The following is a 13,802-nucleotide window of genomic DNA, read 5'->3' on the forward strand; positions in this document are numbered from 1 at the left end:
CTGGTCTGTGAGTTTCGGTGGGCGGCCCACTCTTGGCAGGTTTGTTGTGCCATATTCTTTCAATTTTTTAATAATGGATTTAATGGTGCTCTGTGGGATGTTCAAAGTTTCGGATATTTTTTTATAACCCAACCCTGATCTGTACTTCTCCACAACTTTGTCCCTGACCTGTTTGGAGAGCTCCTTGGTTTTCATGGTGCCGCTTGCTTGGTGATGCCCCTTGCTTAGTGGTGTTGGAGACTCTGGGGCCTTTCCGTACAGGTGTATATATACTGAGATCATGTGACAGATCATGTGACACTTAAATTGCACACAGGTGGACTTTTAAAAATGAATTATGTGACGTTTGAAGGTAATTGGTTGCACCAGATCTTATTTAGGAGCTTCATAGTAAAGGGGGTAAATACATATGCACACACCACTTTTCAGTTTTTTAAAAACATTTTTTGAAGCAAGTTTTTTCTTTCATTTCACTTCACCAATCTGGACTATTTTGTGTATGTCCATTACATGAAATCCAAAGAAAAACGCCAAGGGGGATGAATACTTTTGCAAGGCACAGTAATAAATATCAACCCTCTACTGCACTCATTTTGGATTACGCTTTTTTTTGGGGGGGGGGGAGATTTTGTCTTTCTGATAATGTATCAATAATATAAAACAATCTTAAATAATATAAAACACTTTTACCCGCACACACATCATCTTTATGGGTTGCCTCAGGGCAATGCTGTGGGTTAAGTAATTGGATTCTGCATTCTGTAGGCTTTTACATAATGAAGGAAGAGCAAGGTTACTCAGCCAGCACTAGTTTTAAGAAACACTTACTCAGGTGCATGACAACATTTCCTTTCCGTGAGACTTTACTCAGTTGCGTGGCAATGATGGGGTGAAAGTTCCGATGATAATAGTGTTATTTTGATCTTATCAGAGGGGTGATAAAACATTTCAGACATCGACCTTTGACCCCTTCAAAGCAACTCAAGAGTTCAATTCACATCACAGTCAAACTGTCAAACTGTTATTTTGATGTGATGCAAATGCAATAATCGTGTGAAATACAGCTCCGTTTAAATTTGAATTAAATTACAACATTTTTGTCCCCGCAGGTAAATTAATTGTGTAGTCAGGAGTACATACAACACAATATATGCAGAGCCGTTGTTCAGCTGTGGTTGGTTGCATGTATTTATGGAATAGGATTGTGGTTTAGGGTAACAGTGAACTCAATCCTGATAAATGAATAACGCTGGGTTCAACCTACACCAAGCTCATGCATGATCTATGTCCTTAATTCAGTGTTGATGAGCTCAAGGTCACATTCGGAATACTAAATGATGCACATTATTCACATTACTGTGAACATACAGTACCATGCAAATTACTGTAAACATACAATGGCAAAAATACTGACCAAATACTTATTTTCCACCATAATTTGCAAATAAATTCATAAAAAATCCTACAATATGATTTTCTGGATTTTTTTTCTCATTTTGTCTGTCATAGTTGAAGTGTACCTATGGTGAAAATTACAGGCCTCTCTCATCTTTTTAAGTGGGAGAACTTGCACAATTGGTGGCTGACTAAATACTTTTTTTGCCCCACTGTATGTGGCAGACAACAAAGTAATCAGCTCATTATCTCTTTCTTTCTCTCTCTCGCTCTCACTCTCACACACACACAAATACACTAATCAACATTGATTATGAGAAGGGATTTCAAGCCAGAAATACGGTAGGTTATTGTAATTCATTAGGGAGAATTAAAGTCTAAGCAAATATAACCACAAACCACTTACAGATATAGAGTTAATTGGCAAATACGCCATCACAACCTGGGAAAATGTACAGAAAGTTGTTTTACTTTCCCTGCAGATTGCATCGAGCGTGGTTGCCAGATCTGTAATACTTTAGCCAGTTTCCCTGGGCTAAAGAATAGGAGTTGGCTAAAGCACCTACACATCTGGCAACCAGAATAGAATGCGGGTTAAATGCAAAGGCCAGTGTGTTGCTTTGACTCCCATTATTTTTCTGTGTCTTAACATGAAGAAAATAGTCAAATGTACACTCTGTGTATTCTGTGTTTGAACTAGAAACCTAGTTTATATTTATTCTTGTTTCAGAAGAGAGAAATAACCTTCTGACCTTCTCCTCAGCATTGCTTTTTAGTGTCTGCGTTGACAGGTGACAGGGGAACTAGCTCTCATTGCTCTAGCTGGTGCTCTCCATATTGTTTCCTTTCTGCATCATTTCGATGAACAAAGGATCTGGCTAGCCTGTTGAGAGGCAGTGGGTTAGCTGATGCTAAGTGCCTCCACACTTGACACACACACACACATACAGACAGACAAACACACATACAGTCACACACACCTGTCCCTTCTCTCTATAAGGAATATAGAGAGTGTTATCAGGCGAACCCTGCCCCTTAGTTCCACACATAAACAGGCTGTATATAAAGGGTTGGGACCATAGAATCTGACTCTACCTCTTGCAGTGTGTGTGTGTGTGTGAGCAAATTCCCCATAGACAGATACAGGGCATATACAATAACACAAACCCGGCCGGTGCCAAGATGCCTGCAGACTTCAATGGACAATGGGTGATGGTCACCAATGAAAACTTTGAGGACATCATGAAGGCTATTGGTAAGCTGTTGTTCTAATGTCTGTTGGAAAATAGCAACATAAGATACAGAGAGAGATACTAGATATGCAGAGAGAGATATTACATATGCAGAGAGATACTAGATATGCAGAGAAACTAGATATGCAGAGAGATATACTGGATATGCATAGAGAGATACTGGATATGCAGAGAGATGCTAGATATGCAGAGACAGATACTAGATATGCAGAGAGAGGTATTGGATATGCAGAGAGAGATACTGGATAAGCAGAGATACTAGATATGCAGAGAGATATACTGGATATGCATAGAGAGATACTAGATATGCAGAGAGACATACTGTATATGAAGAGACATACTGGATATGCAGAGAGAGATACTGGATATGCAGAGATACTGGATATGCAGAGAGAGATACTGGATATGCAGAGAGAGATACTGGATATGCAGAGAGAGATACTGGAAATGCAGAGAGATACTGAATATGCATAGAGAGATACTAGATATGCAGAGAGATATACTAGATATGCAGAGATACTAGATATGCAGAAAGAGATACTAGATATGCAGAGATACTAGATATGCAGAGAGAGATACTAGCTGTGCAGAGAGATACTAGATATGCAGAGATATACTGGATATGCAGAGATACTAGATATGCAGAGAGATACTGGATATGCAGAGATATACTGGATATGCAGAGATACTAGATATGCAGAGATACTAGATATGCAGAGAGAGATACTAGCTGTGCAGAGAGATACTAGATATGCAGAGATATACTGGATATGCAGAGATACTAGATATGCAGAGAGATACTGGATATGCAGAGATATACTGGATATGCAGATATACTAGATATGCAGAGGGATACTGGATTTGCAGAGATACATACTGGATATGTAGAGAGAGATACTGGATATGCAGAGAGAGATACTAGATATGCAGAGAGATAGTAGATATGCAGAGGGAGATACTAGATATGCAGAGATACTAGATATGCAGAGAGATAGTAGATATGCAGAGGGAGATACTAGATATGCAGAGATACTAGATATGCAGAGGGAGATACTAGATATGCAGAGAGATACTGGATATGCAGAGGGAGATACTAGATATGCAGAGAGATACTGGATATGCAGAGGGAGATACTAGATATGCAGAGAGATAGTAGATATGCAGAGGGAGATACTAGATTTGCAGAGAGATAGTAGATATGCAGAGAGAGATGCTGGATATGCAGAGAGATAGTAGATATGCAGAGAGAGATACTGGATATGCAGAGAGAGATACTAGATACGCAGAGAGAGATACTGGATATTCAGAGGGAGATACTAGATATGCAGAGAGAGATACTGGATATGCAGATAGATACTAGATATACAGAGAGATACTAGATATGCAGAGAGAGATACTGGATATGCAGAGAGATACTAGATATGCAGAGAGAGATACTGGATATGCAGAGAGAGATACTAGATACGCAGAGAGAGATACTGGATATTCAGAGGGAGATACTAGATATGCAGAGAGAGATACTGGATATGCAGATAGATCCTAGATATACAGAGAGATACTAGATATGCAGAGAGAGATACTGGATATGCAGAGAGATACTAGATATACAGAGAGATACTAGATATGCAGAGAGAGATACTAGATATGCAGAGAGAGATGGTGGAGAGGGAGGGAGGGAAGGAAGGGGTGGAGACGAGAGAGGGAAATGACAGAGAAAGAGTGTGTTGTGTGTGTGTGTGTGTGTGTGCATATGTCTATGTGTGTGTGTGTGTGTGCATATGTCTATGTGTGTGTGTGCACGAGTGTGTTTGATAGAGAGGGGGATGTCAGACCCAATGTTAGTGTAAATACTTTATTTGAGAGTGTTAGTGAGTGAGATTGTGAGAGAGAGAAAGGATGATGTGGTGCTGCTTCAGTTACTTATTGAGCTTCTGTCATGGCGACTTAACCTCCAATGTTTGTGTGAATGGCTCCCGCTTGTTACCACGTCGAACAAATATTGATTTACTCTTTTAAGCATTTTTATCGTCCCCATTCAAGAGAAAAAAAAATCACATCCCAAGCTCTGCCAAGAGGCGTCGGCATGTCGCTGGAAAGCGAAGGCCCTCGTCCATCCACTCAGCATGGCGTTGATAAAACACAAGTCTTTTATTATTCATGACTTTATCGGCAATTTCAAACTCCCTCCGTGTTATAACTCCCAACGTGTCATAACTCCCTCCATGTTATAACTCCCTCCGTGTCATAACTCCCTCCATGTTATAACTCCCTCCGTGTCATAACTCCCTCCGTGTTATAACTCCCTCCGTGTACTGTACAGATACTGGAAATGCAGAGAGATACTAAATATGCATAGAGAAATACTAGATATGCAGAGATACTGGATATGCAGAGAGAGATACTGGATATGCAGAGAGAGATACTGGATGTGCAGAGATACTGGATATGCAGAGAGAGATACTGGATATGCAGAGAGATACTGAATATGCATAGAGAGATACTAGATATGCATAGAGACATACTGAATATGAAGAGAGTTACTAGATATGCAGAGATACTAGATATGGAGAGAGATACTGGATATCTCATAACTCCCTCCGTGTCATAACTCCCTCCGTGTCATAACTCCCTCCGTCATAACTCCCTCCGTGTCATAACTCCCTCCGTCATAACTCCCTCCATGCCATAACTCCCTCCATGTCATAACTCCCTCCATGCCATAACTCCCTCCATGTCATAACTCCCTCCGTGTTATAACTCCCTCCGTGTCATAACTCCCTCCATGTCATAACTCCCTCCGTCATAACTCCCTCCGTGTCATAACTCCCTCCGTCATAACTCCCTCCGTGTCATAACTCCCTCCGTGTCATAACTCCCTCCATGTCATAACTCCCTCCGTCATAACTCCCTCCGTGTCATAACTCCCTTCGTGTCATAACTCCATCCCTGTTATAACTCCCTCCGTCATAACTCCCTCCGTCATAACTCCCTCCGTGTCATAACTCCCTCCATGTCATAACTCCCTCCATGTCATAACTCCCTCCGTGTCATAACTCCCTCCATGCCATAACTCCCTCCGTGTCATAACTCCCTCCCTGTCATAACTCCCTCCGTGTCATAACTCCCTCCATGCCATAACTCCCTCCCTGTCATAACTCCCTCCATGCCATAACTCCCTCCATGTCATAACTCCCTCCATGCCATAACTCCCTCCGTGTCATAACTCCCTCTATGTCATAACTCCCTCCATGCCATAACTCCCTCCGTGTCATAACTCCCTCCTTCATAACTCCCTCCATGCCATAACTCCCTCCATGTCATAACTCCCTCCGTCATAACTCCCTCCATGTCATAACTCCCTCCATGCCATAACTCCCTCCATGCCATAACTCCCTCCATGCCATAACTCCCTCCATGTCATAACTCCCTCCATGTCATAACTCCCTCCGTGTCATAACTCCCTCCATGTCATAACTCCCTCCGTCATAACTCCCTCTATGTCATAACTCCCTCTATGTCATAACTCCCTCTATGTCATAACTCCCTCCGTCATAACTCCCTCCATGTCATAACTCCCTCCTTGTCATAACTCCCTCCCTGTCATAACTCCCTCCCTGTCATAACTCCCTCCATGCCATAACTCCCTCCGTCATAACTCCCTCCCTGTCATAACTCCCTCCGTGTCATAACTCCCTCCCTGTCATAACTCCCTCCGTGTCATAACTCAATCCGCCATAACTCCCTCCATGTCATAACTCCCTCCATGCCATAACTCCCTCCGTCATAACTCCCTCCGTGTCATAACTCCCTCCATGCCATAACTCCCTCCGTGTCATAACTCCCTCCGTGTTATAACTCCCTCCATGTCATAACTCCCTCCGTCATAACTCCCTCCATGCCATAACTCCCTCCATGCCATAAATCCCTCCGTCATAACTCCCTCTGTGTCATATCTCCCTCCGTGTCATAACTCCCTCCGTGTCATAACTCCCTCCGTGTCATAACTCCCTCCATGCCATAACTCCCTCCATGTCATAACTCCCTCCATGCCATAACTCCCTCCATGTCATAACTCCCTCCGTGTTATAACTCCCTCCATGTCATAACTCCCTCCATGTCATAACTCCCTCCGTGTCATAACTTCCTCCCTCATAACTCCCTCAGTGTCATAACTCCCTCCATGTCATAACTCCCTCCGTCATAACTCCCTCCGTGTCATAACTCCCTCCGTCATAACTCCCTCCGTGTCATAACTCCCTCCATGTCATAACTCCCTCCGTCATAACTCCCTCCATGTCATAACTCCCTCCATGCCATAACTCCCTCCATGCCATAACTCCCTCCATGTCATAACTCCCTCCGTGTCATAACTCCCTCCATGTCATAACTCCCTCCGTCATAACTCCCTCTATGTCATAACTCCCTCTATGTCATAACTCCCTCTATGTCATAACTCCCTCCGTCATAACTCCCTCCATGTCATAACTCCCTCCATGTCATAACTCCCTCCCTGTCATAACTCCCTCCATGCCATAACTCCCTCCATGTCATAACTCCCTCCCTGTCATAACTCCCTCCATGCCATAACTCCCTCCATGCCATAACTCCCTCCGTGTCATAACTCCCTCCATGCCATAACTCCCTCCATGTCATAACTCCCTCCGTCATAACTCCCTCCCTGTCATAACTCCCTCCGTGTCATAACTCCCTCCCTGTCATAACTCCCTCCGTGTCATAACTCAATCCGCCATAACTCCCTCCATGTCATAACTCCCTCCATGCCATAACTCCCTCCATGTCATAACTCCCTCCGTCATAACTCCCTCCGTGTCATAACTCCCTCCATGCCATAACTCCCTCCGTGTCATAACTCCCTCCGTGTTATAACTCCCTCCATGTCATAACTCCCTCCGTCATAACTCCCTCCATGCCATAACTCCCTCCATGCCATAAATCCCTCCGTCATAACTCCCTCTGTGTCATATCTCCCTCCGTGTCATAACTCCCTCCGTGTCATAACTCCCTCCGTGTCATAACTCCCTCCATGCCATAACTCCCTCCATGTCATAACTCCCTCCATCCCATAACTCCCTCCATGTCATAACTCCCTCCGTGTTATAACTCCCTCCATGTCATAACTCCCTCCGTGTTATAACTCCCTCCGTGTCATAACTCCCTCCCTGTCATAACTCCCTCCATGTCATAACTCCCTCCGTGTCATAACTCCCTCCCTCATAACTCCCTCAGTGTCATAGCTCCCTCCATGTCATAACTCCCTCCGTCATAACTCCCTCTATGTCATAACTCCCTCTGTCATAACTCCCTCCATGTCATAACTCCCTCCATGTCATAACTCCCTCCCTGTCATAACTCCCTCCATGCCATAACTCCCTCCATGTCATAACTCCCTCCCTGTCATAACTCCCTCCATGCCATAACTCCCTCCGTCATAACTCCCTCCCTGTCATAACTCCCTCCGTGTCATAACTCCCTCCCTGTCATAACTCCCTCCGTGTCATAACTCAATCCGCCATAACTCCCTCCATGTCATAACTCCCTCCATGCCATAACTCCCTCCGTCATAACTCCCTCCGTGTCATAACTCCCTCCATGCCATAACTCCCTCCGTGTCATAACTCTCTCCGTGTTATAACTCCCTCCATGTCATAACTCCCTCCGTCATAACTCCCTCCATGCCATAACTCCCTCCATGCCATAAATCCCTCCGTCATAACTCCCTCTGTGTCATATCTCCCTCCGTGTCATAACTCCCTCCGTGTCATAACTCCCTCCGTGTCATAACTCCCTCCATGCCATAACTCCCTCCATGTCATAACTCCCTCCATGCCATAACTCCCTCCATGTCATAACTCCCTCCGTGTTATAACTCCCTCCATGTCATAACTCCCTCCGTGTTATAACTCCCTCCGTGTCATAACTCCCTCCCTGTCATAACTCCCTCCATGTCATAGCTCCCTCCGTGTCATAACTTCCTCCCTCATAACTCCCTCAGTGTCATAACTCCCTCCATGTCATAACTCCCTCCGTCATAACTCCCTCCGTGTCATAACTCCCTCCGTCATAACTCCCTCCGTGTCATAACTCCCTCCATGTCATAACTCCCTCCGTCATAACTCCCTCCATGTCATAACTCCCTCCATGCCATAACTCCCTCCATGCCATAACTCCCTCCATGTCATAACTCCCTCCGTGTCATAACTCCCTCCATGTCATAACTCCCTCCGTCATAACTCCCTCTATGTCATAACTCCCTCTATGTCATAACTCCCTCTATGTCATAACTCCCTCCGTCATAACTCCCTCCATGTCATAACTCCCTCCATGTCATAACTCCCTCTCTGTCATAACTCCCTCCATGCCATAACTCCCTCCATGTCATAACTCCCTCCCTGTCATAACTCCCTCCACGCCATAACTCCCTCCATGCCATAACGCCCTCCGTGTCATAACTCCCTCCATGCCATAACTCCCTCCATGTCATAACTCCCTCCGTCATAACTCCCTCCCTGTCATAACTCCCTCCGTGTCATAACTCCCTCCCTGTCATAACTCCCTCCGTGTCATAACTCAATCCGCCATAACTCCCTCCATGTCATAACTCCCTCCATGCCATAACTCCCTCCATGTCATAACTCCCTCCGTCATAACTCCCTCCGTGTCATAACTCCCTCCATGCCATAACTCCCTCCGTGTCATAACTCCCTCCGTGTTATAACTCCCTCCATGTCATAACTCCCTCCGTCATAACTCCCTCCATGCCATAACTCCCTCCATGCCATAAATCCCTCCGTCATAACTCCCTCTGTGTCATATCTCCCTCCGTGTCATAACTCCCTCCGTGTCATAACTCCCTCCATGCCATAACTCCCTCCGTCATAACTCCCTCCCTGTCATAACTCCCTCCGTGTCATAACTCCCTCCCTGTCATAACTCCCTCCGTGTCATAACTCAATCCGCCATAACTCCCTCCATGTCATAACTCCCTCCATGCCATAACTCCCTCCGTCATAACTCCCTCCGTGTCATAACTCCCTCCATGCCATAACTCCCTCCGTGTCATAACTCTCTCCGTGTTATAACTCCCTCCATGTCATAACTCCCTCCGTCATAACTCCCTCCATGCCATAACTCCCTCCATGCCATAAATCCCTCCGTCATAACTCCCTCTGTGTCATATCTCCCTCCGTGTCATAACTCCCTCCGTGTCATAACTCCCTCCGTGTCATAACTCCCTCCATGCCATAACTCCCTCCATGTCATAACTCCCTCCATGCCATAACTCCCTCCATGTCATAACTCCCTCCGTCATAACTCCCTCCATGCCATAACTCCCTCCATGCCATAAATCCCTCCGTCATAACTCCCTCTGTGTCATATCTCCCTCCGTGTCATAACTCCCTCCGTGTCATAACTCCCTCCGTGTCATAACTCCCTCCATGCCATAACTCCCTCCATGCCATAACTCCCTCCATGTCATAACTCCCTCCGTGTTATAACTCCCTCCATGTCATAACTCCCTCCGTGTTATAACTCCCTCCGTGTCATAACTCCCTCCCTGTCATAACTCCCTCCATGTCATAGCTCCCTCCGTGTCATAACTTCCTCCCTCATAACTCCCTCAGTGTCATAACTCCCTCCATGTCATAACTCCCTCCGTCATAACTCCCTCCGTGTCATAACTCCCTCCGTCATAACTCCCTCCGTGTCATAACTCCCTCCATGTCATAACTCCCTCCGTCATAACTCCCTCCATGTCATAACTCCCTCCATGCCATAACTCCCTCCATGCCATAACTCCCTCCATGTCATAACTCCCTCCGTGTCATAACTCCCTCCATGTCATAACTCCCTCCGTCATAACTCCCTCTATGTCATAACTCCCTCTATGTCATAACTCCCTCTATGTCATAACTCCCTCCGTCATAACTCCCTCCATGTCATAACTCCCTCCATGTCATAACTCCCTCTCTGTCATAACTCCCTCCATGCCATAACTCCCTCCATGTCATAACTCCCTCCCTGTCATAACTCCCTCCATGCCATAACTCCCTCCATGCCATAACTCCCTCCGTGTCATAACTCCCTCCATGCCATAACTCCCTCCATGTCATAACTCCCTCCGTCATAACTCCCTCCCTGTCATAACTCCCTCCGTGTCATAACTCCCTCCCTGTCATAACTCCCTCCGTGTCATAACTCAATCCGCCATAACTCCCTCCATGTCATAACTCCCTCCATGCCATAACTCCCTCCATGTCATAACTCCCTCCGTCATAACTCCCTCCGTGTCATAACTCCCTCCATGCCATAACTCCCTCCGTGTCATAACTCCCTCCGTGTTATAACTCCCTCCATGTCATAACTCCCTCCGTCATAACTCCCTCCATGCCATAACTCCCTCCATGCCATAAATCCCTCCGTCATAACTCCCTCTGTGTCATATCTCCCTCCGTGTCATAACTCCCTCCGTGTCATAACTCCCTCCATGCCATAACTCCCTCCGTCATAACTCCCTCCCTGTCATAACTCCCTCCGTGTCATAACTCCCTCCCTGTCATAACTCCCTCCGTGTCATAACTCAATCCGCCATAACTCCCTCCATGTCATAACTCCCTCCATGCCATAACTCCCTCCGTCATAACTCCCTCCGTGTCATAACTCCCTCCATGCCATAACTCCCTCCGTGTCATAACTCTCTCCGTGTTATAACTCCCTCCATGTCATAACTCCCTCCGTCATAACTCCCTCCATGCCATAACTCCCTCCATGCCATAAATCCCTCCGTCATAACTCCCTCTGTGTCATATCTCCCTCCGTGTCATAACTCCCTCCGTGTCATAACTCCCTCCGTGTCATAACTCCCTCCATGCCATAACTCCCTCCATGTCATAACTCCCTCCATGCCATAACTCCCTCCATGTCATAACTCCCTCCGTGTTATAACTCCCTCCATGTCATAACTCCCTCCGTGTTATAACTCCCTCCGTGTCATAACTCCCTCCCTGTCATAACTCCCTCCATGTCATAACTCCCTCCGTGTCATAACTTCCTCCCTCATAACTCCCTCAGTGTCATAACTCCCTCCATGTCATAACTCCCTCCGTCATAACTCCCTCCGTGTCATAACTTCCTCCGTCATAACTCCCTCCGTGTCATAACTCCCTCCATGTCATAACTCCCTCCGTCATAACTCCCTCCATGTCATAACTACCTCCATGCCATAACTCCCTCCATGCCATAACTCCCTCCATGTCATAACTCCCTCCGTGTCATAACTCCCTCCATGTCATAACTCCCTCCGTCATAACTCCCTCTACGTCATAACTCCCTCTATGTCATAACTCCCTCTATGTCATAACTCCCTCCGTCATAACTCCCTCCATGTCATAACTCCCTCCATGTCATAACTCCCTCCCTGTCATAACTCCCTCCATGCCATAACTCCCTCCATGTCATAACTCCCTCCCTGTCATAACTCCCTCCATGCCATAACTCCCTCCATGCCATAACTCCCTCCGTGTCATAACTCCCTCCATGCCATAACTCCCTCCATGTCATAACTCCCTCCGTCATAACTCCCTCCCTGTCATAACTCCCTCCGTGTCATAACTCCCTCCCTGTCATAACTCCCTCCGTGTCATAACTCAATCCGCCATAACTCCCTCCATGTCATAACTCCCTCCATGCCATAACTCCCTCCATGTCATAACTCCCTCCGTCATAACTCCCTCCGTGTCATAACTCCCTCCATGCCATAACTCCCTCCGTGTCATAACTCCCTCCGTGTTATAACTCCCTCCATGTCATAACTCCCTCCGTCATAACTCCCTCCATGCCATAACTCCCTCCATGCCATAAATCCCTCCGTCATAACTCCCTCCATGTCATAACTCCCTCCGTCATAACTCCCTCCCTGTCATAACTCCCTCCGTGTCATAACTCCCTCCCTGTCATAACTCCCTCCGTGTCATAACTCAATCCGCCATAACTCCCTCCATGTCATAACTCCCTCCATGCCATAACTCCCTCCATGTCATAACTCCCTCCGTCATAACTCCCTCCGTGTCATAACTCCCTCCATGCCATAACTCCCTCCGTGTCATAACTCCCTCCGTGTTATAACTCCCTCCATGTCATAACTCCCTCCGTCATAACTCCCTCCATGCCATAACTCCCTCCATGCCATAAATCCCTCCGTCATAACTCCCTCTGTGTCATATCTCCCTCCGTGTCATAACTCCCTCCGTGTCATAACTCCCTCCGTGTCATAACTCCCTCCATGCCATAACTCCCTCCATGTCATAACTCCCTCCATGCCATAACTCCCTCCATGTCATAACTCCCTCCGTGTTATAACTCCCTCCATGTCATAACTCCCTCCGTGTTATAACTCCCTCCCTGTCATAACTCCCTCCATGTCATAACTCCCTCCGTGTCATAACTCCCTCCCTCATAACTCCCTCAGTGTCATAACTCCCTCCATGTCATAACTCCCTCCGTCATATCTCCCTCCGTGTCATAACTCCCTCCGTCATAACTCCCTCCGTGTCATAACTCCCTCCGTGTCATAACTCCCTCCATGTCATAACTCCCTCCGTCATAACTCCCTCCGTGTCATAACTCCCTCCGTGTCATAACTCCCTCCCTGTCATAACTCCCTCCGTCATAACTCCCTCCGTCATAACTCCCTCCGTGTCATAACTCCCTCCATGTCATAACTCCCTCCATGTCATAACTCCCTCCGTCATAACTCCCTCCGTGTCATAACTCCCTCCATGCCATAACTCCCTCCGTGTCATAACTCCCTCCGTCATAACTCCCTCCGTGTCATAACTCAATCCGCCATAACTCCCTCCCTGTCATAACTCCCTCCATGTCATAACTCCCTCCATGTCATAACTCCCTCCGTCATAACTCCCTCCGTGTCATAACTCCCTCCATGCCATAACTCCCTCCGTGTCATAACTCCCTCCCTGTCATAACTCCCTCCGTGTCATAACTCCCTCCGCCATAACTCCCTCCCTGTCATAACTCCCTCCATGCCATAACTCCCTCCATGTCATAACTCCCTCCGTGTCATAACTCCCTCCGTCATAACTCCCTCCGTGTCATAACTCCCTCCATGCCATAACT

General features: G+C 46.5%; 1 protein-coding gene across 1 annotated transcript in view; it reads left to right on the forward strand.

Annotated features, from left to right (window-relative positions):
- Nucleotides 1-1,915: 1,915 nt before the first annotated feature.
- The window catches only part of LOC110507963 (retinol-binding protein 2), a 34,781-nt gene continuing 22,894 nt past the window's right edge, over nucleotides 1,916-13,802 (forward strand). The window contains exon 1 of the mRNA XM_021588390.3: nucleotides 1,916-2,650. Coding sequence (XP_021444065.1) covers nucleotides 2,578-2,650 — 73 coding nt within the window. The 5' untranslated portion in view covers nucleotides 1,916-2,577. The remainder of the gene's footprint in view (nucleotides 2,651-13,802) is intronic.

The sequence above is a fragment of the Oncorhynchus mykiss genome, chromosome 27 (genome assembly GCF_057628025.1).
Source record: "Oncorhynchus mykiss isolate SJ-2025 chromosome 27, ASM5762802v1, whole genome shotgun sequence".
Lineage (NCBI taxonomy): Eukaryota > Metazoa > Chordata > Actinopteri > Salmoniformes > Salmonidae > Oncorhynchus > Oncorhynchus mykiss.